Below are 27486 nucleotides of genomic sequence, written 5' to 3' on the forward strand. Positions count from 1 at the left end.
GTGTGTGAATGGCGGCGTTGTCCAGGCTGGAAGTCAGCCGTGAGGGAAGAAGGAGCGATGTCAGAACGCCGGTGTGATTTGACATCACCGTTCAGCCGTTACAACTTTATTGTGTTCGTGGGGTTGTCTTGCTTTTGATTTCCCTGAAAAACGTTTTGCTCGGCATGGGTTTTTTGTTATAAGTCTCCTGAATCTGTTTTTCAAATTCCCATTTTTCATAAAATGGATCAATACAAACTCCTTTTCAGACATTCAGTACACAGGAGGTGGCTTTTGCCTCAGGATTCCACTGGTAGGTCCATAAAAATACAGCAAATGATTTTGTATCATATTCCTTTATTTGCTTCACTAATATTGAAGAGCAAAGCAAGTTAGTACCTTATATTTCCTAAATATAATTAATAGTCCCTCTCTCCTAAATATAATTAGGAAGCCCGGTGTGACAGGGAGATATAGATGTAGTGGCTGTTCACTCTTCATATAACTGCATATTCAGACCATCTGGATTATGCCTTTCAAGCCTTGCTGCACGGAAGTGAACGTGGAGTTCTCTGTCATAGCTCCTCGGCTCAGTGTCTAGTGCAGTTGCACACAGCCCCTTCCCTTACAGGGTGATGTGAGATGCCTGTGCTTGAAAGGTTCAACATATCAACAGCATGGATATTGGGGAATATTCTGTCAAAGCAGAAGATTCCATCTGGCCTCAGTGCCATTCTTGGCACAATAAGCGTGTTGGATGTTAACACTAAAATCATGCCACTTTGGGCAAGACAGGATTTAGCAACACCCGTCACAATGCTCCTTATTCTAAGGCTCCCACACAGCCTTTTCTGTCAGGGTTAGGCTGCAGTGATTTGAGTCCAGCGTGAGACTGACTCAGATCACTTGTGCTTGTTCACACACAGAAGTCACCACCCAATTAAAAACTCCAAAAGACAAAGAAATTACCTATTTCTGGTTAACATTTACTGTTCTGGCACTTTGCTTGTCATCTATACACTGAATTGTATCCCAGTTGAGAGAAATGCTCACTGCCTTCCAATGCTTTTCTTTAGGGAGTTTTGAAATTTGCCATACATTTAGACATGTATCACAAGGCCGTATAATGATAGGACAAGAGGAATGGTCAGGTTGGACGAGGCTTGGAGCAAGCTGCTCTAGTGGAAGGTGTCCCTGCCCATGGCAGGGGTTTGAAAGTGAGTGAGCTTTAAGGTCCGTTCCAGCGCAAACCAGGCTGGGATTCTATGATCTGTGTTCACCACTCCAGGTATAGAGAAAGCCGCTGTCCTGTGTTCATTAACTATCAGCATAGGTGCTAGTTTTAAGAGAAGCATACCTCTGTTGCTGGGCTGATAATCTTCCTTTATTGCTCAGGTGAAACGAAAAGGCAGAAAAGAATATGAGTTGGCCAAAGAGTTTGCTACAGGCTCATGGACGGGACCACAGGACTGCAATAAAGGCCAGAATTTTTCTTACTCTTCCAAAAGAGGCATCGTCCATGAGATCAGCTCCAGCAGTGACCATGGGTCTCCTCTGTGCTGGAGCTCCCCTGCACAGGTACCAACAGAGGGCAGTGGTAGCCCACTTAATTTTTAAGCTCTTAGTTGTCAGAGCAGCACAGGCTCTGCACAGACTTGCAGTGCCTGTCATGGGTTAATCAACAGCAAGAAAGGGGAGGAAAAACATTGTGATGTCAGTACCCTTGGGCAAAAACCAAGTCTGAAACCATCTATAAGTTTTAAATTTCACTTTGTTTCTACAAACTGAGGATTGCAAAATCTTGTGTCCTCACAATATCTCAAGCATGTCTGTTCAGTTTTAGTGGGACTATGGAGTCTTCGTTTATGTCCTAAGCACTGAGACAGGGTTGTTGATGTAAAGTGACTGTTGTGTTAGACTCCAGAGAGAGCTGCAGTTGTGCGACAACCTGAAATGATGTTTTTACTTACAGAGCCCCACGGAGAGATGGAAGAAGTTTTGTTACTTAAGCTTCAGATCTGGACAAGAATTATTTTTCCAGAAGTAGCAAAATGATGGAGATTGTAGGGGGAAAAAAAGCCAATCTCAAATTGTGAAGGGAGAAATAAACAAAACAGAAATAGTTTCAGTTATTGAGGGGTGTAAGGAATTTAATCTCATGGTAGTTTCATATCAGATGTCTTAATATTTCTCATTATTATCTCAGTCTCAATCACAATAACAGGATCTTTCATACACCAAAGCAGCAATAGTCGATTGGTTTTATGTTAATCTCTTACACTCACTCATCCTTATATCTGATCTGAGCTCACAGTTTACAGATGCTTGAAGGTTTTGCAGAACAGAAGGAATTCCTTATTATAAATTACTATTATACTGAAAGATTTAAAGCAGTGTATGAATACGAGGTATTATTAGAATGCTGGTTTAGCCTACATGTATTTCACCTAATAACTTCCCCATGGCAACTCATGCAGTGTAATCCATACCTAGTTTTATACCCAAGGATAACTACGTGTTTTTTTCTCTCTGCTACACCATTTTGGGGTTTTTTGGTGTGATTACACTGGAATTCCTACTGAGTCATCCAAGCCTAGAACTGTGAGAAACGTGTGAACCTGGAGACTGTAATAAAGGCCCCCAAATGCTGAAGGGATTCCAGAGCTCATATTTACACCTCTGTCATTCTCTCTAATGTTCCCCAACCCCAAAGTATTTCATACATAAGTGTGTTGTCATTCACATTCCGTTCATCTCTCTGGTATGTTATTCTCAACACTGATGATAGCGTAGAATGAGACTTCTCTCTCAGGTAGTTTCTTTCTTCCCAGTTGTTTTCCAACATGCAAATGAATAACACCAGAGAATTTCCTCTCTGTAAAGTATCTTTGGTGGACTGCTCTCATGTCTCTAAGGCGTATTTTAAACCTGAGCTTGGGAAGTCAATAGAAATTCCAAATTTAAGTTCTGAAATCATGAAGTGCATCAAGTAGATAAGTACGTGCTGCTAAACTGGAAGGTGAATGACTCCAAGACAGAGACAAGTGAGACAGTTCGCTATCATGAAGATTGGAGTTGCTCTTCAACTTGTTCTGGGCTCCTCAGCAGAATCATGGCTGGTTACAGGACATGAAAACATCTTTATGTGCTTGTGACCAGACCTTTTGTATTATTTTAAACCACAGAGCTGTCTGACTTTCACACTGCAGAAAATCTTCCTTCAGTCGTAAGAAAAGCATTGCAGATTTTCAGGACAGATACAAATAGCAGGAATTGGAATTTGTTCCATTCGTGGGTGCCTTTGGGTAAGTCCTTTGCTTCATTTTCTCCACCCAATGAAAGTGGTACTTCATGCGCTGCTCCCCACATGCAGTCAAATGAGTATTTTGAGGCTGACCTTGGTGGATGAAGAAATAAATTGAGAAAGAAAACGCACCCTGAGGAATGTTGTGAGGGGTAATTAGTGTTCACGTGTACTCAAATGTAATCTTGTCCAGTAAATGTGGCAATGCTGTGGCTGCTCAGCTTCTCTGCTTAGATTGTCCAGAAGGACTCAGAATGCTTTGAAGAGCAGCCTCAAGGCTGCTCAGAACTGAGGATGCTGGTGAAAGGGAAAGCTCTTACATCCCAGGAAGATATTTGATATATCCTTGGGGAAGCAATTTCCCTAAATCCCATTACCAACAGCCACGTTACAATGGGATCAGGAGAGGATCTCGTCTCATATGTATTCAGTTGGTAGATCTTTTCTTTAGCTACCTCATAGGTTGACCATTGAACCCATTGCTGCTTCAGATAACCAAGATAGGTCTCATCTTAAGTAGTGAGAATAAATCAGGAATCTTTACTTCTGCCTTGAATACAAAGAACTACCCATTACGCCCTTCACTGGCTTTTCAGTCTATAGCCTGTGGAATTGGAAGATCAGTCAGTTATAATGTGTTCTTTCCCAAGTGAGTGGACATTGCCAGCACAGTAAATTGAGGATGGATTTGCACAGAGGAGCAAAAAGCTTGGATGGAAGAAGAGAACAAGTGGGGGAAAAAACACTCGAGGGTCTCAGAGCAAAGGGGACTGTGGCAACCTTGATCTGGATGGGCTGGATGTAAGTCAGGCATGGGGATGAAACTCTGCAAAGCCATGGGGAAAGAAAGACTGAATCTTTAGGCTGTTGTTAAGGAAGAAGTAGCACTGAACCATCACCTTGAAGAATTCATCCTGTGAGTAACAGGTGATTTAGCTCAGGAAGCTGCAGTGACATCTTCTCTTATTGAGCAAGGGGGCACCATTTACTAGCAAGGCTGTTGTCCGTTTGCCAAAGACAAGGCACAGTTGTAGGGAGCTCAGTGATGCTGGTGAAGGCCTTCTTCCTTTAGCCTAGATAAAATGTGTGCTCTGGACACTGTTACCTGAAAGGCCTTAGTTAGGACTTTAGTTTTGTGTTTAAGCATTAATAAATATTGCTGAGTTTACTTTTAAAGTGTATTTGTTCATTCTGGGGCAATGCAAAGCTTTGATGAGCTTGGGTTTTTTCTTTTTTCACCAAAAGAAATTTGGAAACCTGAACTTCATTAAAGGCAGAAGGATATTTGCTGTTCAATCTGGTGAGACTCCATCACTGAATGTGCTGCAATTGTAATTACTAGTGTGCAGATGAGAACAGTGACACTGAAACAATAAATCACTGTCCCAGGGCCACGTCTGTAATAGAGCACTAACTGATCACATGCTTTCCACCATCTGAGCTTGCATTCAAACCAGGAGATATCCTTGACCAATAATCTTTCAGAGATCTTTTTATTAACGTACAGAACATTAGTGCTAATGTCCTGGCCAGGTTTAGTTCAAGTAATTATATCCTGCCTTCCTGAATTCCCTTCCAATTTCAGGTGCATATGAGATGCATCACTTCCAGGTCTAAACTATGAGCAAGATCATTTGCATTAGAACATCTTGTTGCTTTCCCATCTCAAAGTCATTCCATTTCATTGATGAATGAAACAATGTATAAGAGGGTTTGGTTTTCTCTTCAAGTGCTGCTAAGTTGGCTCCTAATCTTTGGCCCAAAAGCAATTTTAGAGGTATTGTGTTTAATTGTTTTTCTTAGTTTTGGTACTTTGTCCTTCTGAGTGGGTTTATTGCTTCAACTGCCACACTGGCTCTTGCAGAGTAACTTTCCTCCAGTGACTGTTTTGTCTCTATAATACTTGTTTGCTTCATAGTATTATGGAAGTATAGTACATTATTATCTAGTAGAACTATATGATTTTGCAGAATTCCCCAAACCCTTTGATTCCCTGGGAAACTGATCCTCATCCTTTCTTTTAATGGAAACTGATAACTGGTTCATAAATGGCTTCAACATAGTGATTATCTTGAGTTTCAGAAGAGGGCTGTGATGGCACCTGAGTCTCACTGGTTCATTGCTGATCATGAGGAAATTATTCCATTGTTCCATCATCAATTTTTTTTCTTGTATAATATAAAGATAATATTTATACAGCTTTACTGGAAGCACACACACTTAATCATTTGATGAGTGTCACCTACCTTGAGCTCTCTGGACCAGAGGTTTCACATCAGCAAGGGCCAAGCATGAATCATAATCTTGGGTTTCCATAATCACTGCTCTTACGATAACAGTCAATGTTGTTCATTTGCAGGCCAGATTAATATTTCCAGGCATCATCCTTCTTGTGATTTATTACATTTTCTGCTGTCTGAGTTGGAGAGGCAGCAGGCAGACAGCCTTAGGTGACCCAAATACAATGACAGGCAATTTAACCTCAGCACTAATAAATCCCTGATAAACTTGCTGAAACAAGAGCTTTATTCTCTCTTTGATTTCCTCTCCTGCCTGGCTAAGGTCGGGTGTGACCTCCTTTATGATGATAGACAAGGAGATAGTATTACTATCTACTAGAAAATGATTCTGACATGTTTCTGAGTCAGAAAGAGAAAAAGTCAGTCCTCTTCCTCCTTTATTCCATGTGTACTAGGTAAGGAGCTCCATCCCCAGGATCAAGCTCCCATTTACCTCTCCATCCTGTGTTTCTCAAATGATAATTGGTACACAGCCATCAGTGGCCATAAGTGACCTTCTAATGACATCACCTTAAGATGCAAAGACAAATAGCATGACATGCCAGTTTCTCCTTGCTGTTCATCACTTTCTCTCAGAGCCTTTTACTGCTTCCGCATGCTTCTCTTTAGTATTGGACATTTGTGTGATTACATTGCTCTTTATATCCAAAGTACAGCATGCCTGTATTAGAATGTTATTAAGCTATTACCTTGCAAGATGGATGTCTGCTTTCAAAAGCCATTATAATGGCTGTGGTTTCATTGCTGCTGAACTTCCTTTAAAGCCAAGTAATCTCCACAGATAATCATTCTGCACAGAGAACATTTGCAATTTCACAGCAAATTTTTGTGACAATGTAGTTTTTCTTATTTAAAATACTAATTTAGTCACACCAGAAGATCCTGGCTGAGCTGATGAGTGTTTTCAATGATAAAACATTTCCTTTATAGAACTTATTAAGCAAGACAGTACCTGCTAAACTTAGCCCAAGCTTTAAAGCCTCACTCTCCCACTCCACCTTCTGATCTGCTTATGGCCATGAAGAGAAATGGGCATGCACTGAATGCCACCAGAATGCTTGGAGCAGACAGTGTAGAAGCATATGCTGTCTTTTACAGCCAGATTCTCATCGGTTCAGGTAGATAAATAGTTCACTTATTGATGCAAGCTTTCAGAGATACTCTAGCCCTACAGTAAGACACGTCTTTGAAGAAGAGAAGTCTTTTGGAACTATTGGTACAAATAATGTTTAGAATTGAGGTCTGCCAGCATAGTCTCTGAGCAACTTAATAATAAATGTATGTCAGACAGCTTATCTGAAAGAGCAAGGGAGCGTTATTTCCTGTGGCACCCAGAATAACAGAGTGATGTTCCATCTCATAATTTACACTGAATATTCATGACAATGTGTCCTAGCGAGTCTTCTCCTGAGGGGTGCTCAGGGCATGTTCTGAAGTCTGTGACAGATCAAAGGTAATCTGCATATGTTCATCCCAACAGCAAAACCCCCCAGTCTTATCCTCTTTGTAACTCCACTGTTGTGTTTAGTCTTTAATACATAGGTATGTGTAGAATACGGTATTGTTTTAACAAACTAACTGCAGTGGCAAAGCAGGGCACAGGAAAACAGGGAATGTCTTGATCAGAGTTCAAGTCAAAGTCAGTGTTCAGGTTTTGAATGGAATAGAATAGCAAGTTGACGTTTGCTGCCAAAACCTGCTGGAAGATTCCAGTCAAAATGGCAGGATAATGAGGAAAACCAAGGTGGTTTTTCCTAAGGCACTTTTCAAAATTAGGTAATACAGCATGCCTTACTTGCATTGTAGTAACTGCCAGTCCTTGTGTGACGAGGGAATGCATTCTCTCAAAGAGGAGAGAGAATTGCAGAAACAATATCAGGTGAAGGATATAGGCCCTCATGATGCATATTCACATCTGTCTGGAGGCATATTCAATGGCCAGCATGGCAAGTACAAATTAAAGGCGTTCTTGATCTATAGACATCTAGACAAATAGTGAAAATAATCTCAAGATCTTATCCTTGAAGTGAGAAGAAAGTCTGTTAAGTTAAGCAAGAGGCATTGCAAGGAGCTCTTTTGATGAGGCTGAAAGCTAAAGGCCAAAACATGGGATCTGATGTACGCAGCACCCCTTGCGCTGTGTGAGAAGTTAATTCCAACACAAATAACTTGTTAAATGCACAAGGAATTCTGTCACCTGATTGTCTAATACAGGAGTAAGCACTGATCATCTTAAAACAGCAGATGAGATCTAGGAATATCTCTTAAAAACATGTTTTTAAATACTACAGCATGACTACAGCCCATCCTGTCGCAATTAGCAAGTAGTATCAAAGCAGTAGTCATCATCATGCTTACACGGCAGCTTACATCACCAAAGCTTTATACAAACACCAATTAACCCTCTCAACAATGCTACAGTGTGTCATTATGGCCATTGCAGACATGAGGCAACAGAGAGAGGCAGGCAGGAAGATTTGGCCAAGATTGCACAGCCAGAGAAAAGTTCAAGAGTTTAAGGCTTTCAAGTGGGTATTTCTTTGTGGCAGACTCTACCCTTGTCTGTAGGTGGAGTTTTGAATTTATGGCCAATGCTTTCACTGTCCTGGTGGATAAGGAAAATTGAGCATCATCAGTTTGAGTTTGTTTTTCAGTTTAGTTAGATGGGGTTTAGATTGTTTTAAATGTGCTAGAGACTGGACAAAACCTTGGCAAAGCAGGGCCCCTCCAGCAAACAGAACATAGACTTTGAACAAACAGTTGTGAAGAGTTAGAATCAACTAGAGTCAAACCTTCAACAGTTGTGAAGAGTTAGAATCAACAAAAATGACCTTTTTGTAGACTTTTGCCTCTACTTGGGTTTTATATGGTGACTATGGGATAAAGTCAGTTAGAAAACATCACTAGGCCAGTTTAACTCCCTTTGGTTACAAACTGTTCCTGATGGGCTTTTGGGGCTTGCTTGGGGATTTCTGTGGAGGGTTTCTGAACAGACAGGTCAGACCAGGAATATTTGTGCTCTTCAGGTGGACTGTTCACTGCACATTACTCATAGTGAGGTATCGGGTCCTGGAACTCACATGGCAGCGGTTTAACTCTTGGACTGGCTCATAAAGCTTTCCTGGCCATGAAAAACACACTGAAAAACAAGTGATTAATAGCAAATCTTTGGCTAAGTACTAGGTAAGTACAGTGCTTTCCATGTGAATGAGCACACCCCAAGCATCAGAACAAACAGACCCAGAGCACAGGGACCTTCGTGGGTCTCCCAGATCATCTTCTGCAAGTTTGAATGAATCAAAAATAAGTCATCGATGGAATCCTTACATCGGCCTAGCGGTTTGGATCGCCTTCAGTGGCGTTTAGAGGTTACAAAACTATCTCTTTCTTAAAGCCAGGTGTTCTCTTCAGCCATGCTGCTTCCCTGAGGCTTTACCTGCATTCAGAGCATCATTACTCTGCTTTGTAAAGTTTTCAGCACTGGTAACCTGTATAGAGCTGTATTTGTATAGAGTGCATTTGCTGCTGGGGCATCAAGGCTATGACTGCAATTAGCCACTCAGGCATGGATAGAGCTGTTGTGCAAGAAGATGAAGGAATCTTTCAGAGGTTGCTGATGGAGAATGTAGTATTACACCTGAATTTAACCCAAAACTCCTCCATCTGAAGAGGTATGACACTGACACAGCCACTTATGTAATAGCTGGTTTCAGTTACTGATTCGCTAATGACTGTTTTGCCCTTGCGCAGTTTGTTCCCGGTTTCTTCATTCCCCTCCTTCCTAGTTGCCATACTGTAGTACCTCTTCCTCTTGTTGACATCTTTGCTAGTTCCCAGTAGGAAAGCCTAAAGCTACTGGATTGATTATCACCAGTGAATTGATCCTAAATGTTGCACTGCTCTCTCTTTCCTGGGTACCAAGAGGAGTAGGGATCACCAGGAAAGATCTACTTGCCTACTGCCAGAAGACAGGAGCCAGAAGTACCATCTGCCACTTTCACCAGGAGCTTGGACAACTGCCTGGGGAGGTTTGGGCTTCATTTGTGACGGAGTTATGGTATCTGTGATTCCAGGATGGCTCTGTTTTACATGTCCACAGTACAAGAAGCTTTTACTGATGTTCTCCAGCCTCTGCCAGTCCTAATTGCATCAGCATTCCTACAGGTACTGAGCTGGAGTAGGATTAAGAAAAAACCACTAGCAAGCAGGATTTCACCATCCTGTGAATCTTTGGAATTGGCTGAGGGGTTGACAGGTCTGAACAAGTGGAACATTATCTATGAAGACTTGTGACTAAAGAAACGAGAACAGAGAACAGGAAGAGAAACAAGAAGGCAGGTGTTATCCCAGAGGCATGACAGGAGCAGCTACAGACGTCTTACTCAGAAAGGTGAGTGAGTAGAAATGAATGCTTGGTCATACTGGAAGCAAGCAGGATTTTACTACTGAGGCTGCAGTTTTAACCCTCTGCGCCTCTGGTGGAGGCTTAATGAAAAGCAGGGGTTATGTGTGGCCTTTTCATAGCAAGGGGTGTAATTAAGGAGTATTTAAATGGCTGGTGACTAGCAGAGCATGCATGTGCTCAGTGCTGGGATTTCTGGGTTTTGTAAGGATGTGCCAGCTAGCTTTAGCCTTGCCAACCCAGGCACTGCTGGTGATAAAACCAGAGCACTAAGAGCTCAGCGCAAGTTAAGAGGTGTTACCTACATCCTTGACCAGGTTTGGCAGCCTTTGCAGCACTCAAAGCTGCTTTGGCTAGATGCAGACCAGTGCAAAAGGGACACCAAGGTACACCGACGCTATCCTATCTCTGCAGGCATAGCTCACTGTGGTTTCAAGATAGAGATCGCCTCAGCCACGGCTCAGAGCATCACACAAGCAAAGCAATGAATGTTGGGATTCTCAGAAGAAATTTTGGTGAGCAGAGCTTCAACGCAGGTTCCAGAGATGAGGAAAACACCTGAAAAATCAGAGTCAGTTCAGGACCATTTAGAGCAGGATCAAAAGTAGACATTAAGCAATGTCTGGAAGTTCTCCAGGGCAGGAACTGCTTTGTTCTGCCTCTTGCATAGGACCGAACAAGTTGTCAGCACATCCATAATACCGCTGAGTACTGCTCCTTTCTCCAGTAGGACAGCACAGGAACGATTTCATATTCTACTTTGAAATGATGACAAAGTGGTTCTGGCTTGTAAGAACTAGGAAAAAACTCAGGAGGCAGAGCCTGATGCGTGCCGGTTCAGGTCCATACACTGCACAGCCAACCAAGTGCAAAAAGGAAGCACTGGGAGTTTCCTTATTCCCTAGTTGCCCACAGAAGGTTGTCAGCCTTTGAGTGGGAGGAGTAGTAGACTGGCTCATCCAGTGGCCATGAAGAAAGCACCGTGAGGGAGTTTCCACAAAGCCAGAGGAGACAAGTTACACTGATTTCAGCGAGAGGAAAGCTGGGTTGGTATGCTGCATCCTGTGTAACGAGAGAAAATGTGGGAAGATGGTTTGACAGAGCGACCTGGAGCATTCCAGGGGATAAAACACCATTCATGCAGGAACAAGTGACGTGAGTAAAGCAAGATTTGCTAAAAATCAAGTTTAAACTGTAAATCTACAAAGCCTGCTGAAGGCAGGAGAATGCAGGATCTGCTCCATATCCCTGCCACTGCTAGCAAAAGGGATGCTAAAGGCTGCTTTTCTCAGCTCATAGACTGAAGAACAACATGCTGAAAAGTGGGGAATCTCTGGAAGACAAGTTGAGGGATAATGGAAGTAATGAAACTCCTAAGTGTGAGAGTGCACCATAATATGAAACAGATGTAACAAGGGAGAAAGTTTATAACTGAAAGACAGTTTGTGTGCCTTGTAACAGCAAATTACAGTAAAGTTCACAGTGTGGAATGGCAGCAGGGAAAGCTGCTGGAAGTGGGGGTATTTTGATGTGTCCTTTCAGTGTGCTAGCTTGTTTTAGGTCTCTCAGTGCAAGTGATTTTTCAACCAACTGGGAAAGTCTTCATGAATGAGTAGCTAGTGTCCTCTCATTCCTGTGCAAGAAAAAGCACTCGTCTGCCTAGTCAGACTCATCTCACTGCAATTCAGTGTTCTCGCAAGTTCAGACATGGTGGCACCTCTTGCTTTGGACGTTTAAAATGATATTGGACAAAATATGAATATCTGAGCTCTGGAGGACCAGCCAGAGATCATCAGTAAGCTTCTCCAGTTTAATCTCTGACCTCAAGCCCGTAGCAACATAAAGTGTAGGAAGGGGCAGGTACACTGGATGTTCTACATGCTGAACTTTCCCTGTACTGCTCATCTGCTTAGTGTCTAATAGCAGCCAAAGTCAGTGTTATGAGAGATTTGATCTATAGAGACCAAAACTCTTCATGTGCACTAGCTGTAAGGAAGTACTCAAGGATAAATGATTGTCTGTGGTAGATTTTCATAAGTGCCTGAGTCCATTCCACAAGGAACGTTCATTCGCTAACACATTCATTCTTGCCCACATGAAGTAGCTAAAGTCTCTTCTCTCTGCCTGCAGGATACTCTTTGTACCTCTCTTCTGTTACTCTGAGCTGGTGCTGATATTAAGACAAGGACATATTTAGTGGCATGTTTGTACAATCTGATTTTCATTTGTTTCAGCAGTCTGTCAGATGGGCAAGAACTGCATCACTACCCGTGACAAGTATGCACAATAATCAAGGCTAGGGTAGAGCAAGAGAGAAGAGTGGAATTTGGACAGTTCCTTCAATATGTGACAGCTTAAAAGCAAACTGTCAGAATTCCCTTATTTTGTACCTGTATGGTTTTTATCATCTAAATGGGATGCAATTCTGTTAATATCAAATTAATATCAATTGGGGAAGAAATTGTAATTCAGGGAAAGGGGCTTAAAGACTTACACTGTGGGAGGCATCCTTCTGTGTCAAGTGTAGCACATCCAGAGGGTGTATTCAACCACTGACAATTGCTGCTGCTCTATGGTGCCTGCAGTATACTTACTTCTTCCCTCCACTACGGTACTACGAGCATTAACAAACATTTTCTGCCCCATTGCAGAGTAATGCTAACATAGCCTTTTTGCAGCTCTAAAGGACTCTCTCTCATGAGTGTTATCTCCATAATCTCTGTATTTTGAAAGAAAAACCAACTTACTTTTTAACCAGTGAAAAAGTTCTCTTCCCCTCTCCTCCCAGTTCAGGATACAGGATGACAAATGAGCAAGTGCAAACAGAAATGGTATCTTGCTTGAGGGACAGCGCTGTCTGCATATCCAGTTCTTCTCCATTTCCTGCAGGAAAAATTCATGGCTGGCTCAGAAGGTATTGTTCTGATGTGTTGCCAGAGGATCTCTACACTGAGGCCTGCAGCCATAATGAAGCAACAGACTTTGTCTTGTGTATGTTCGTTGTGCAATAATTTCATTGTCAAGGATTTATTGTTGCGATTTTCTATTGCACAATGTAAAATGAAGTGAGGAAGAAGGGTGGGGGACAAGTAAATGGACATGACAGAATCTGGGTTTCAGTCTTTTGAGTTCTATAACGAGAATTTAACTACTTACCTCTTCATCAGCCAGTGGCAAGTGGCTCTGCTGTAGCTGTTCTTTCAAGAGCCAGTTGGATTATATTTTTAAGCAAAAGTTTAATTTTTATACCCCGGAACACTGGCTTTTGGAATATTTAAACCATTTTCCACCTATTTTATGACATTCCCTTTTAATACGAAAGAGGGGTAAACCATATTAGTAGAAGCTGTTTAATAGGATCGTCATCTTTTAGATTAATCATTTTAAAATGGGAGATACATGTTCTACAGGTTCTGTTTTTCTAAAGCAGAATCCAGCACAAAGCAATTGCTAAAGATGTGAACAGGATTTAAATCAAAAAGTCGGAAGAACACATTTCCCCTGATATTTCTCTTTTCCCCCTTCTTTTTGAATTCAGTTTAATAGGCAATTTCAATTGTCTTTGCAAATGACAGTGTTCCACACTTCCAAGGTAATAGCAAATCTGGTTCCAGGCAATCTCATAAAGCTCTGGGCTGATCTGGAACTCTAAACATTATCCATACCCAAAGTATTCATATTTTCATATAACAAAGCTTCTTGCAAAACCACTGGGGAGCTGTTTTCCAACTGGGCCAGTGTCAGTAGTAATTGTGCAAGCAGTCCTAGGTGCTTGTGTCTCTGCAGCCCCAGAATTCCGAACCTACTTCTGCATTACTTATGCAGCCTTTTGCAAGCCTTAAATAAGCAGCATTACAAAACCAGGATGCTCTGATTTGAGTTGAGTGTCATAGTTGATTTAGTCTAGTCAAGTCTCAACATCTGAAGAGAAGAACAGCATTAAGAATTTAATGGGGATGGAATAGCCCACTACAGATGAGCAATATTCTTGGAGAAGCAGGAAGAAATCCATTGCCACGTGTGCCTTAGCCTGGTAGCTGATCATTTCAGATTACAGAGGTGTGTAATTCCTCAAGCACACCTGTGGAAACCTTAATGGCTTCAATTACTGGTGAGCATGCAAACCTCCGGAAACCATGGAAAGACAGAAAGCTAATTCCTTATGGGAAAATTCAGAGGTGAAAGAACCTTATAGGTTCCACGGTTACTTCCCTATGTATTTGTAGAGATTATGATTGTATCTGTAAGAATTATGGCTAAAAAGCTATTATGGCTAAAAAGCTGTGCTGGCCATTAAATAATGAACACACCACCACCACTCAAACCAACCTTAACTCTAGCGTAGCCTTCATGTTAACTTGTTTGTCCAGTTCATTCACTTCCTATTATTCCCTGGATCATGCTTTGAATAATTTCCATGATCTGCTTAAGTCCTGCCCCTTTTGATGTCATCGATACAATCCATATAGGCTGGAGAGCTCCCAGGGTATCTCCAGTTAGGAAAGGAATCCTGCAACGCTTTGGACCAAGACTTGTCTTCTGCTCAGAACAAAGCTGGAGGCTGAGTTTAGTGGCTACTCAAACACTCAAAGATAGAGTTTCTGCCAAGGTACAGTGGGTCTTCTTCAATCTGGTTTTACTTTACTTTGTATTTCTGTATATATGTATGTTTGATATGTGGATATACACATGGTTATATATTTGACTACATGACATGCATGTCTAAGTGTCTAGTGTGTGTTGAGCATTGAGCTGCTGTGATAATACTTAAACATATACTTGCTTGCCACTGCTCTATAACTTCCACTGACTTTCTTATAACCTGCAGCCTCTCTCCAGGCATTTGCCACAGAGAAGACAGGCAGCTGGTCACTGTTGTGTGTTTTAAGTTGCTGACTGCAATTGCTATGTTAAATAAATTAGTGGTAGGCTGATCTGGGAAACCAGTGGAGAGAGGGTGTTCCATTGCCTGTACACATGTGCTTTGGAAGCTTCCCTCTGGGGTTTCTTGCATTATCATACATACTAGTTATTTTGAGAATGCAGATTCAAATGGTATGAACTAACTAGACATAGCTTTAAAAGCCCTGTCAGAGTGTCTGAAAACTGGGGATTGCCACTGAAACCCATGGTATAGAGGTGCTTTTTTTAGATTCAAAGCTATACATAGAAAGAGTGTGCTTGATAGATTTCATTTAGCATTCACTTTTCGTAACTCTTCACCTTTTCCTCATTAGAGCAAGGCTGACAAGTGGGATTCATACAACAGCAACAAATTCCATTTTACTGTTTTAGTCTCACAAAGTTTTCATTTCTATCTTTAAATGCCATAAATATTTAAGGAGTCATTCAGTATGTTTCTTAACATGCACTGCAGGCTTATTTTCATGTATTCTTACCTAATTAAAATGAGAAAGAACTAAGTTAAAGGCTGAACATGCAATTTAGCATTGGAGTTTAATCTGAATAATGTGTAACTAGAGCATGTTGGATTTGTTTGTGGAGTTTGCCACAGATAGTCCTTTCTGTCTGAAGAAACCTCAGTTCTATGCCATCAGCTGTAAATCTGGTTGATAAAATAGATAACCAGTGGTTCAGAGTACTGTGTAGTCTGCGTTTCCTTGTAGCAAAGCATGGAAGTGCTCATTTCCCACTTTGATTCTTCATCACACATCTTTTCTTCTAATTGTTCATGCCCTATTTCTTAATATTTCATTTGCTTTGGTTTCCTGTACTTGTTTAATGGCAAGTGCATCTAAAATCTGAAGGATCATGTCATGTTTATAAAAGTATCAAGGAGGTGCAGATGCCTTCGAGTCAACTTTGTATTATTGTTAAACAATACCTTAGAAAATACTAACATGGTATGTATGATGGTCTGTGGGGAAAACAGCTCGTGATAATCTGTGTTTCCTTGTCAGATAACATGCTGTGGGCTATTTTAAAGCTAATCTGGTACGTAGCTTTTGGAGTGCTCTTCACTGTTTAAGGATTATTCCTAATCTGACTGACATTAATACACCGAAGATACTGTTTTAGCAGTTTGGAACTCTAAGATACAATTTCCTATGAAGTATCCTATTCCAAGAACCTCTGAAATAAAGCCGTGGTTTAAAATGGAGAGGTCTGCTTGAGGATGAAGGCACTGCAGCTTTGTGTATCAGCTGTGGTAACCTCACTGGCACCTCAGACCAAGCCGCCACCACCGCCACTTCAAGGCCCGTAACTCAATAAAGGACCTGAGCTCTCATTTCCTTATCACACAGCTCAATTGCAACAATTCTTTAGTTATTCCTGCAGTCCTTGTCTTGGCTTCAAACTCTGATACTGTATTTGTAAGATTTTCATTTCAAGTCGAGATTGTACCAAAGTGCACTGAGTAAACTTCTCTTAATAGCATAATAGGTAGAGTGATTCACAGGGTGCTGTAATGTTGGGAACTCACAGATTGCAGGACTTGATGTCATGTTCAGTACGTGGAAGTCTGTCAACATTAGTCCAACATCCTTAGGTTGTTTTAGTATCGGTTTGGAAGATTTCCTTAGTCTGTGCTGGCTAAAACATATATGAGCATGAATAACGCTCACACTTTTATCAGCATGAAGCCTGAAATGACCTAGAGTAGCACAATAGATGTTCTACTTACTGTGACAAAGGAGATGGATTTCTGATTTCCAGTTATGGCACTCTTGAGTGATTTTCAGTTTGTGTTTCCTTTTCTCTTCTGTAAAATAAAAGATGATTTTTAGGTTCCTGGAGGAAACTATTTATGTAAAAGACAGGTGGCAATATTTCTGTTAATAGCAGCAATTAATATTCCTAGGGTCTTTAGAAACAACCCGACAGCATTTTAGTTTAAGTAGTATCTGCAATGCTTTATACACATCCTCATTTGGTAAACGTCTTCTATGTTTTCAATTGAGATGTTGTTTTTCCTCCCTTCCTTTCCCAAATACCTTATTCTGCTCATCTGAGCTGTGGAATACCTACTGTATTTCATCCTGGAAGTGGCTCTGTTTCAGGGATGGTAGAAATGAATCCTGTTTACCTCCATTCTGCAGCAAAAATTAAACCCAGATGTCTAATTTGTCCCTTTCATTCACTTGAAAGTTGGATTTATCCTGATTCCTTGACATAGGGATGAAACCACATTGCTAGTTGAGACAGGTTTGTTTCAGGCTATAGGGCATCGTGTTCCTCTAGCAATACACTCATAATAATGAATTAGTTCCAGATTTGTATTAATGCACAGTGACAGTGTTTCAGAGTTAGAAGTTGATCCTTAGTGTTCTTAGAAAGAAAACTGCACACCTCTTTGGCTGCAGACTTCTCAGCTCCTGCATTAGTCACTAACTTTGCATATCCGTACTAACAGAGAAGTCATAGCCTAAGCGTGATAGATTGCCTCGAGTTACTTCAGCAGCACTGTGCAGGACATTTGAACTTTGTGCTATTTCCTGGTGTCCCAGCTCACAGTTATTTTCAGCTTTTGCTAGCCACAAACTCATTGGCACCCTGTTTGAAACAGTCCATGCATTGGCCGTGGTCTCTAACAAGATACTTCTCTTTTTGCATTGAACAGAAACAGACTTAGAGGATGGAGCAGGAAGTGGCAAGGGAAGAAGAGAAGAAAGAAGGTTTGATTGAGTTCTATGATTCCTTCAAGGATATGTTTGAGTTTTTCTGTAAGAACACAACAATCCATGGCACCATCCGCCTCGTATGCTCAGACAGCAATAGGATGAAAACAGCTTTTTGGACTCTGCTTTTTCTTGCCAGCTTTGGCATGTTATACTGGCAGTTTGCACTCATGTTCAGCCAGTACTGGGCCTACCCTGTTGTCCTGACCATGTCAATGCATTCAGGGCCTAAGATGTTCCCAGCTATAACCATCTGCAACCTGGACCCATACAGGTAACCTGTGCTTTCCCCTTGTAGTCATGTCTTTAGTCACAAATGTTCAGGAAGGGTTAGCATGGTGATGACTGCAGCCTGGAGGAGCCTCTCTGCCTCACAGAGGTGGAAATGGACTATTGGTACTTCCAAACTGGTTTTACGATAAGATCTTGTTGGGAATTGTGCAACAGCTTGTAGCAGTTTGTTTCATGCACTGAGTCAGGATAGAGGGAACTTCACCTTGTGACTTGGCTCAAGCTGCTAACTGATTTTGTGCTCTGATGAAAACATGGCTACTGTGTGCGTTCATTGCTAAGTAAACTCCCAACCCCTGGAGTGATGCATGCTAGAGCTGATTCTGCTTGGGTTTTCATACCACAGAATGGCTTTAAGGAAAGAACATAACTTCCATAGAAGGCTGTGTGGCTCTGCTTGTCAAACAGGGCTCACACAAGAGTGGCAACTTCTCAAGACATTTCAAATGACATAGTAAAGGAATTATGTAGTTTCCTCAGAATAATTATCTAGTTGGCTGACAGGAAGAACAGTTTGTGCTGCTGATGCTGCACAGCTGCAAGTGCTGAGGTTTACAGTGCAGGATGCAGCAACTGGAAAGTCAGCTACTACTACTAGTTTAAGTTATGTATGTTAAGCATAGGTACCATAGTTACTGACTTCTCACACAGACACTGAGGTCTGCAGATATCAGGAGAATAGCTCCTCCATAGATACATAAAATGCATAAGGTACATAAAATAGAGTGCCTTTGTGTAATAGAAATGTGGATATTCACAAATACTTCTGTTCCTTGCAGATTTGAACTGGTCAGTGAACAACTGGTTCAACTGGATCACATGGCAGAGAAATCCATTGCTTTTCTGTATGGCATCAACACATCAGCCAGCTTATTCCACTTGAATGAGAAAAACATCCACATAAAAGACCTGTCAAGCATAGGCAACCTCAGCAGATCTACCTTCAAGCTGAGCCAAAACTTCTCACTCTTAAGAATGCCTGGCCACAGTAACAGGTCAGGGAAGAAGCATTCCAGTGTGGGCTTCAGGCTGGTAAGTGCATGTCCTCTTTGAGATTTAACTTGGCTACAGACAGCAGATAGAACTGGCTGCTTCCTAAAGGAGAGGAGACAGAGGGGAGCCCACAAGTACCTGAGCAAACAAGCAGGGAAATCCCACAGATGATGTCCAGGCCAGCCAAGCTCCAGCTCATCAGGAGGTTCATGGTGATGAAGCAGGTTTAAGATCAGGCTATGAAGTTAACTCACTGAGTCAAGAGGGTCCACAGTGAGGCAAGAGCACAGCAGCAGCCTGGCTGGAAAGCAGCAGCTCTAAACCCCAGCCCAAAGAAGAGCTGAAGCCCCTGGGCTGAGTTTAAGTATGCTGCTGACCCCATGGGCAGAGAGTGTGGTTGGAGGCCCCAGGTGAGGCTGCTCAGCTTAACAGTGCTCTCAGGGCCCTGACGAAGCTCGCACAAGGTACATTCAAAACAATGAGTGAAAAAATCATTGTACCCCTTTCTAAACATGTACCAAACACGTAGCCTGAGCAGGCGAGCCAAGAAATGGCAGAGAAACAACATGTAAGGATCCCCTCTGTGTCTAAATGCTGTGATACTGGGGCACTAAAAATGTTGTAGATAAAACAAAACATGGCAATAAAAGATCAAGAAGGTGAATACAATAAATGTGTATCTGTGACTGGAGAAGAGCACAAATGCTTTGGATTCTTCATATCAAAACCAGGGTTAGTGTAGATCTAAGGGCAGAAGCGAGAGAGAGATTGACATGGCTTGAAAGACCACCAATTTTTGCCTGATTATCATCATTTTACCCCATCCTGAAGTCCTTCACCCACTTCCACCAGAATCTGGGGGTGTTCACTTATCTGAGGCCTGAGAGTAAGAACAAAGAAAGTGTCTCAGGACTTGGCTCATGATTCATGGACCGTAGAGAATTCCCACTAGCCCTGTCCTCTTTTCCCTCACGCTGAGATCAAGTAGCACACCTAACTCAGCTTGGAGGAGAGAAGGTGCTTCACACATAACAAGATGTCCAGAGGTCCCATCCAACCTCAACCGCTCTGTGATTCTGTGATAACTAAAATTATCAGAAACTTCGGTTTCTGATAAAAAAATAGTGGTTCCCCTTGTTCCTGTATCCAGTATTGCCTTTACCGCCTGACCTCTGTTACCCTCAGGCTGTCATGTCCTGGCTGTACTGAATGGCCCCTCTCTTCTTCCAGTGCAATGCCACAGGTGGGAATTGCTTCTACAAGACCTATTCATCTGGGATGGATGCAATTCTTGAATGGTACAGGTTTCACTACATGAATATCATGTCCCAGCTACCCGTTATAATCAACATTTCTGACCATGAGGAGCAAATAGAAGATATGGTCTACTCCTGTCAGTATGATGGGGAGCCCTGCAGACCCAGGTATGTTACTTCTTGAGGCTCTAGTTGTGATTTCAGCAGAGCTCAAGGACTTGGGAGATGAAACTGAGCCTACACTGCACCTCATGGCCTACTGCCAGGCTTAGCCCTGGTTGGAGATGCAGCTGTAAGAAAGAAAGAACAGCTTTTCATGATCAGAAATTCAGAAATAGAAATCCAATGAACCCCAAAAGGGTCGGATGGTCTTTTTACACCCTTTTGTCCCTAGAGGCAAAGAAATGAGCCTTCTGCACATACCTAAGGCAAAGGTGTATCTTCTTTTCCCTGCATGCCTACGGTCTCCACTTGGAAGCTCTTCCACATATGTATCTTCCACATGCACCACCCAAGACAATGCTGTGCCTCTGGCACACATGAGCCATTTGCTGGCCTACTTGGTTTTCAGCAGATGACTTGTACAAAGTTAACATCAGTGCACTCATCTATGACACCGAATAAGCAGAAGGCAAATTTCAGTGTTTCTGAACACTTCCAGCAAAGGGGAAAAAGGTCTGCAAAGGTGGTTGTGGATCATTTTATGAGATATGGTCCTGTTTTATCTTTCCTGGAGGCAATTGACTCTTAATTTTTCCACATTTAGTGTTTCTGATGCTTTCATGTACCCTCCAGTGAGTTAACAACTCCTTCCCATAGGCACTGCTGTACATACACACACAGACACACACAAAACACATCCTACATAGAAGTAAAGGTGCTGCTACACTCATAATTAAACCCCATCAACATCTCTCTTGATTTCAGTGACTATGTTCACTTTCACCACCCAGTCTTTGGAAGCTGCTATACTTTTAACAGCAAGGGAACAGACTCTTTTTGGACTGCTACAAAACCAGGAATTCCTTACGGTATGTTATTTGGCAAAGGGTGGGAAAAAGAGATAAAGTTAATGTAATTTGGCTATGGCTTAAATACACCTTCTATACACGACTTACTGACATACAGCCCTCTCTTCTAGTCTGGTGGCACAAATGGTGTACGCTAGTCGCTTGCTTCACTAGCCACATATACATGATAGCCATATCAGCAATATCTTAACTTACAGCAAGCAGAATATTACTAGGTTTGGAATAAGTTGGTGCAGTTATTACCTGATCACTTACTGGGACTCTAGAAAAAGAATGGCTCTTCTGTGAGTTAAAACAGCAATCCCATCAGTGTTGAGAATTCAAGACTTAGTGGGGTTCCTATTTTGGCCCAGAATAAGTTGTTATCTGCTTCCCTTTCTCTGGTTGACAGGACTTTCCCTTATTCTGAGAGCAGAGCAGAAGGATCACATCCCACTCTTGTCTACAGTAGCAGGTGTGAAAGTGATGATACACAACCACAATCAGACACCATTCCTGGAGCATGAAGGCTTTGACATCAGACCAGGCATTGCAACTACCATAGGCATTCAGCAGGTTAGCCACTTGCTCAGGTGCATTGGTTCTTTTCTTTCTGATTGCAGAGCAATCAGAAATTGGTTCTTTTCTCTCTGTGAGGAGCTGTACATTGTCACTGACTCACACAACACACCTGTGGGACTGTGCATGTACATGTAGTAGCAGGTGTACATGTATATGTATATGTATATGTATATGTATATGTATATGTATATATGCGCAAATCCCTTTTCTGTCTTCACTGGGCTCAGGTTCCAGTGGGTAAACCAAAATTATTCCAAATGTGCAAGAGGCCTTTTGGTGTCAGTACATAGATCCTGATCTGTGGGGCTCTTACACCTCTTACGTCTCATTCCAGCTCTACACAGGGGGCTGCATGTGTATAGCAGGATTAGAGCAAAATTCAGTAGTGATTTAGTTATTTGACATGATGAGTTACTGCTTGTCACCTGAAGGATAGTGATTTACCACGTGCACTCTCCTACCTTTGCCCTGGTACTGTGTGTGTTTTATTAGCAAGGTATAGCTCGGCTGCTCATGTCTATTACTACATTTCCTGCCCTGTATATAATGCTCCATCCAGTTAAGATTAGATGGTGATGGATAGGTCCAATTACAGCTCCTAATCACTCAGGTCTCTTCTCTGTGTCCACAGGATGAGGTGAATCGCCTGGGTGGCAATTATGGGAAATGCACGACTAATGGCAATGATGTGAATGTTAAACTCCTGTACAACAACTCCTACACCCTGCAGGTATTGTCAGAGCTGCTGGCTGAGGCCCTGGCTTATTCACAGTGGATGAATGGCAAACAAGTCATACCTTACTCTCCAGAGAGCTTTTACAAACCAGCAGGTTCATTGCCGGAGATAACAGAGATTCATGCCCCTTTGAAAAGAAGCTCACAAACAGGGTGTTGTAACTTGGGATGTGTTTTACTGCTTGAGGGATACTCAGTCCTAGACATGGGGCTCTTCCCTTGTAACACAAGAAAGATCAGGCAGTGAGCCAGTCAAGGCAGCTGGACTGCTCTGGTAGGAAATTCTTGGGCCATCAGGTCTTTATTTGTGTAAGCAGTTGCTCTTGGCTCTGGATGTTTGTTTAACTGAGATGTTACTCCCATAATGAAAATGGGAGAAATTTCTGACTGAGCTCAATACTGTTCTGAGAGGTAAAGACAAGGAATGAAAAGTGAAAACCTTTTGCATCATCACACTCCAGTACTGGCTGCTGTCTTTCTGCACTGACAGAACCGTACGTTGTCTCCTACCAGCTGCAGGCTTCTGCTGGAGGTTGGGGCACTTGAGAATTTCTGGCTCATCCAATTTTTTATGCCTTCTCCATTTCCCAGGCTTGTCTGCATTCCTGCTTCCAGCACATAATGGTTCAGAAATGCGGCTGTGGCTACTACTACTACCCGCTGCCTCCTGGTGCTGAGTACTGTGACTACAACAAGCAGCCTGCGTGGGGTAAGAGCAGACTGCTGTCCTGTCCTTGTGGAAGGAGCACCTTCCTACAGTGTTCACTGATTACATGACTCCATAGATCTGCCCTTCTACTTTGTGCCTATTTCCTGCTTAGGCTAATTCCTCACATCGCTGAATCCAGCCAGATGGCAGACCCCTTTCTGTGTGGAAATATCATGGATATGCATGGATATAGTGCATAAAAAATCTCAGTGCTATCAAACATCCTTTTATTAAGGACATTAATGTAGGGTCAAGCTCTTTCGTGTTGTCAGCATTGGTGGCTGTGTTGCTGTAAGACAAAGCTTTGAATGACTTCTCTTGGTTTTCTGTTTGGCCTATCCTCAGCAGATCTCACTGCACACACGTGATTAGTTCCATTTGGAACCATTCCAAAGTGAGAGTGAGCCAAAAATAGGTCTCTCAGAGAGTGCTGTGTGCTTGGGAAGGCCAAGGTGAGGGCAGAGGGTTTGGTAGCCTTCCATTCCCTGAAGACGTGTCTGAGTGCGTTCCATTTCTTTCACCAGGTCACTGCTTTTACCAGCTGTACAACAGGCTCAGAAATCATCACCTCAATTGTTTTGAGCAGTGCCCCAAGCCCTGCCGGTACGTCATGAAAGCAGAGTGCAATAAATGCCAGCTTGCAGAGGAAAATCACACCAGGGGAAATGTTGGAAACTTAGTGGGAAACTTATGGACCCACTGGCATTTTCTGAAGCCGAGATTTCAGTTTGATGCTGGATTTTGAAACCCTTCTGGTTTTCCTCCTGAACAGTTTTCGGGCAACCTCTGGGTTTATGTTCTAAGCTGATTTAGAAGCTTTTCCCAGAGTTCTCAGAACTTCTGATTTAAACGAGTAGTTCCCATTGTCAAACTCCTGCATGTATTCACTTTTAAATGCCAAGAGTCATAGTGATCACAATCTCCATTTTTATCTCATCAGGGAATCACTGTACAAGGTGTCTGCTGGGACAGCTAAATGGCCATCAGCGAAGTCTCAGGTAGTCCATACAGACAACTCTGTGTTTAGAGGGGATGATGTCTTTACTGTGCTTGTTGAAACATTCAGGGTGCAAACAGTGAGTCAGGCCACAGCAATGGAAGTGGCGAATAAAGCAAAGTGGTCCAAACCCTGTGCCCAAGGGAATGACCTTGTAGTTGAGATGCCAGACTAAGATGTACATTCAATTCCAGTTCTAATCCAAACTTCTTTGTGACCTTAAGCAATTCACCTCACTGCCTCAGTTCCCACCTACAAACTGGTGTTAATGACTTTCTGCTTCCAGTGGGTGTTGTGGTGTAACAGCTCATTACTGCCTGCAAGGTGCTGCAGGGCTATGATGGTAACTCTGTGAGTCAGCAGATTGCCTCTTGCCATTCCTCATGTTCTGATGTTAAATGGGTATTCGGGCTGTAGAACTGGGTAATTAATTCATGTGATAGAGGTGATAATTTACATGTAAATACAACCAATACATTTGGAGAGAGGAAATGATTTGGTGGCATTGCCAGTAAGGGCAGAATTCAAGAACCGGAATACTACACACAACTGAACTATCAGTGTGTCTTTCCTTGCTATTGCAGCAAATACAGCTACCATTTGATAGCTATCGCTATATGTTATAAACCATTTGATTACATCTTTGTTATTACTTGCAATGGCCATTTGATTGCTAATGAAATCTACATTTAGAAAGCATTAAACATACCCAAACTCAGAAGGCAAATTGCCAGTAACATATCTCTACTCTGCTGCAGGACTGGGTCCGCCAAGCTCTGAGGCATCAGAATGGATATAACTCCACCAGCAACAGGTCAGTCAGTGTGAGCAGGTGCTCCTCTTAAAACTATGGATTAACTCTTCATCCGTATGGATGAATGTACAGGGTCACCCAATGAATTCGCCATCTTTGCTCACAGCACTGTGAGACAATCACTTCTGTAGCCTTTTCCCAAGCTTATGTTTAACACCCTCAGGAAGAAAGCCTGAGTGGGGAGATGAGAACACCAGACCTACCTTGCACCAGATGAATGACATGTGGACATCCCACCATTGCTAACTGCTCCCTTTCTCCACTCCAGGAAGGATATTGCCAAGGTGACAATCTTCTACCAGCAGTTGAACTACCAGTCTGTGAACGAGTCTCCCTTACTCACAGTAGGTTGCACTACATCAGCTGAAAACGTTGTTACCTGCCATTAGTTACAAGTGTGCTGTATGGGGTTGGAGGGAGGATTATTTACAGCCCCCAAGATGGGATGGGGTTATTCTTCTTAGGGAAGAGCCTTGGAAGTGTCCCATTTTACACAGTCACACAGAATTCCTCCCCAAATGGCAGGCAGCTTACTGACCTGCGGTAATCCTGTGTTCCCAGAGCTCTGCTGTGTTTGACAAACACAACCCTTTGATTCTTTCCACAGGAGAATCTACTTCTGTCCAGCATGGGAAGCCAGTGGAGCCTCTGGTTTGGATCCTCAGTGTTGTCTGTAGTTGAAATGCTTGAGCTGCTCATAGACACACTGGTCTTGTCTCTCCTCTTCTGCTACCAAAGGTTCAGGTCAAGGAAGACAATGAATGTAGCTCACACTCCTGCTATCCCCAGTGTGAGCTTGACCCTAGAGAACTACCGAGTTGTGCAAGAAGAAGCTGCAAAAGGTGATGATTCTGCTCATCCTCACCCTTCTGCAGTGTCTGTTGCCATGGACAGGGGAGATCTGCATCTTCACCCATTCTCCAGCAAGGTGGAAATGCCAGAGCTTTGCTCAGATGTGGTGCTTAATGGATTTAGATACATGAAGGACAGCACTTTGGGAGTGGAAGTGAATAGCTAAGGATATGTTTGCGTGCACAGGGAGACTTGGAACTCCGCTATTGCTCAGGTGCTGTCAGAAAGGTTGCAAACAGAAACATTCTGTGAGCACTAAACACCACACTGTGAGCTTGGCAATCCTCCTCCAGCTATTACAGTTCATTATTAAACCATCCATGTGTCCTGGATTCAGGCATCATGCAATGTTCTTTTGTTCCTAATGAGTATCCAGGGAGGGGAGAACTGTTCTTCTCTCTGGGACAGTCGTGGAGTCCTCATAAAAGCCTATTCATAGCTTTTAACTTCTAAAGCCTTGTGAGGAAACCAGCCTGTGGCTTCAGACAGGCCCATCTACATTTCACACATGTACTCAAAGGAGAAGTCAGCCTGGCTGTTAAAGGGAAGGATTTCCAGAGGAGGCTGAGGATTGTGTGCTCCTGTCAGTCAGGATGACAGAATGTGTCATGACAAGAGGTGCCTCTGATCACAGCTTTGCTTCCCAGACACCTCTCTGTCCTTAACCTGGGTATTGAGGACAATGCACAGGATGCTGCTGCTGAGATGCTTTTAGATTAATTCAAATGAGACTTAACTATCCTGCAGGTAAGGAAAGGGAAGAAACAGGGTTGAAAACTTCTGTGTGTCACAGGCAAAGCATCGGATTTATTGAGGAGATTAAAATGCTGCATTTTTGTTGCAGCCCATGTATAAATAGAGATGGTTTAATGTTAATATTTGACAGTAACTTATGTGTACATAAAAGAACGCGTTTATTTTTGATGATGTTTGCACAGGAGCATTTTACTGTTATGCTCTTGTTTGTGGCTTGCTGTGAAAACAAGAGTTAACAGGAAATCACTGCGCTTTGTTTTGTAGCTTTTGTAAGTAATAAAATGCTCTGGATACAGACTGTGACTGGGGTTCAGTTTGACTTTGCTTTGCCTTCAAAAGTTACCCGGGTTTGTTACTGTCTGATGGCTCCTTCTCAGTGCTGGGAATGGAAAAGGCTTCTTCGGAGTGTCCAGATATTACCTACAGAAGCCTAAATGCACAGGGTCAAATCATGGAAAGAGGTTTGGTTCCAGACACAAAGGTGAGATCCCCATAGCCTCCAGTGTGCTGCTGACCCCAAGATGCTTTTAAAGTCTCACTTTTTTGCTTCATTTGCTTAATTATTTCTGTTTTCATTCACAAGGAGAATCTCCAGAGACATGGAGCAAACCCAGAGGAAAGGGGCTGTAAGCCACCAGCCAAGTGACAGTGAACAGGAACACATGGGCTTCATTGCAGTGGGTGAGTCCATTTCCCACTGCTTTGCTTTCATCTGGGAGAGTGGCAGCTACTACAGCAGCTTTCCATCAGGGAACAGCAGCTGGAGCAGGGTGCTGGCGCTCTGGATTTACACCTTTCCATGGCATTGCTGGGTGATTCAGGCCGTGACTCCCATTTGTGCCGCAGTTTGTGATCCAGACTGGCAA

General features: G+C 42.6%; 1 protein-coding gene across 1 annotated transcript; it reads left to right on the forward strand.

Annotated features, from left to right (window-relative positions):
- Positions 1 to 26070, forward strand: SCNN1D (sodium channel epithelial 1 subunit delta). Its single transcript, XM_080631038.1, has 14 exons — positions 1 to 292; positions 1375 to 1557; positions 17568 to 17899; positions 18696 to 18948; positions 20140 to 20333; positions 21093 to 21196; positions 21588 to 21751; positions 22389 to 22487; positions 23084 to 23201; positions 23726 to 23804; positions 24142 to 24199; positions 24957 to 25012; positions 25281 to 25356; positions 25620 to 26070. Exons 3-14 carry the CDS (start codon positions 17583 to 17585, stop codon positions 26028 to 26030), a joined length of 1929 nt encoding a protein of 642 aa, XP_080487164.1. The 5' UTR covers positions 1 to 292; positions 1375 to 1557; positions 17568 to 17582; the 3' UTR covers positions 26031 to 26070.
- Positions 26071 to 27486: the final 1416 nt, after the last annotated feature.

This window comes from Psittacula echo (assembly GCF_963264785.1).
Source record: "Psittacula echo genome assembly, chromosome: 17".
NCBI classification, from domain to species: Eukaryota; Metazoa; Chordata; class Aves; order Psittaciformes; family Psittacidae; genus Psittacula; species Psittacula echo.

What these genes read in the sequence shown, in the direction of transcription:
- SCNN1D (XM_080631038.1), top strand. Translation starts at nt 17,583, where the DNA reads ATGGAGCAGGAAGTGGCAAGGGAAGAAGAGAAGAAAGAAGGTTTGATT. An exon ending in CAACAAGCAGCCTGCGTGGG is followed by an intron (nt 23,202 to 23,725) that starts GTAAGAGCAGAC and finishes TTCTTTCACCAG; the next exon opens with GTCACTGCTTTTACCAGCTG. An exon ending in ACGAGTCTCCCTTACTCACA is followed by an intron (nt 25,357 to 25,619) that starts GTAGGTTGCACT and finishes TTCTTTCCACAG; the next exon opens with GAGAATCTACTTCTGTCCAG.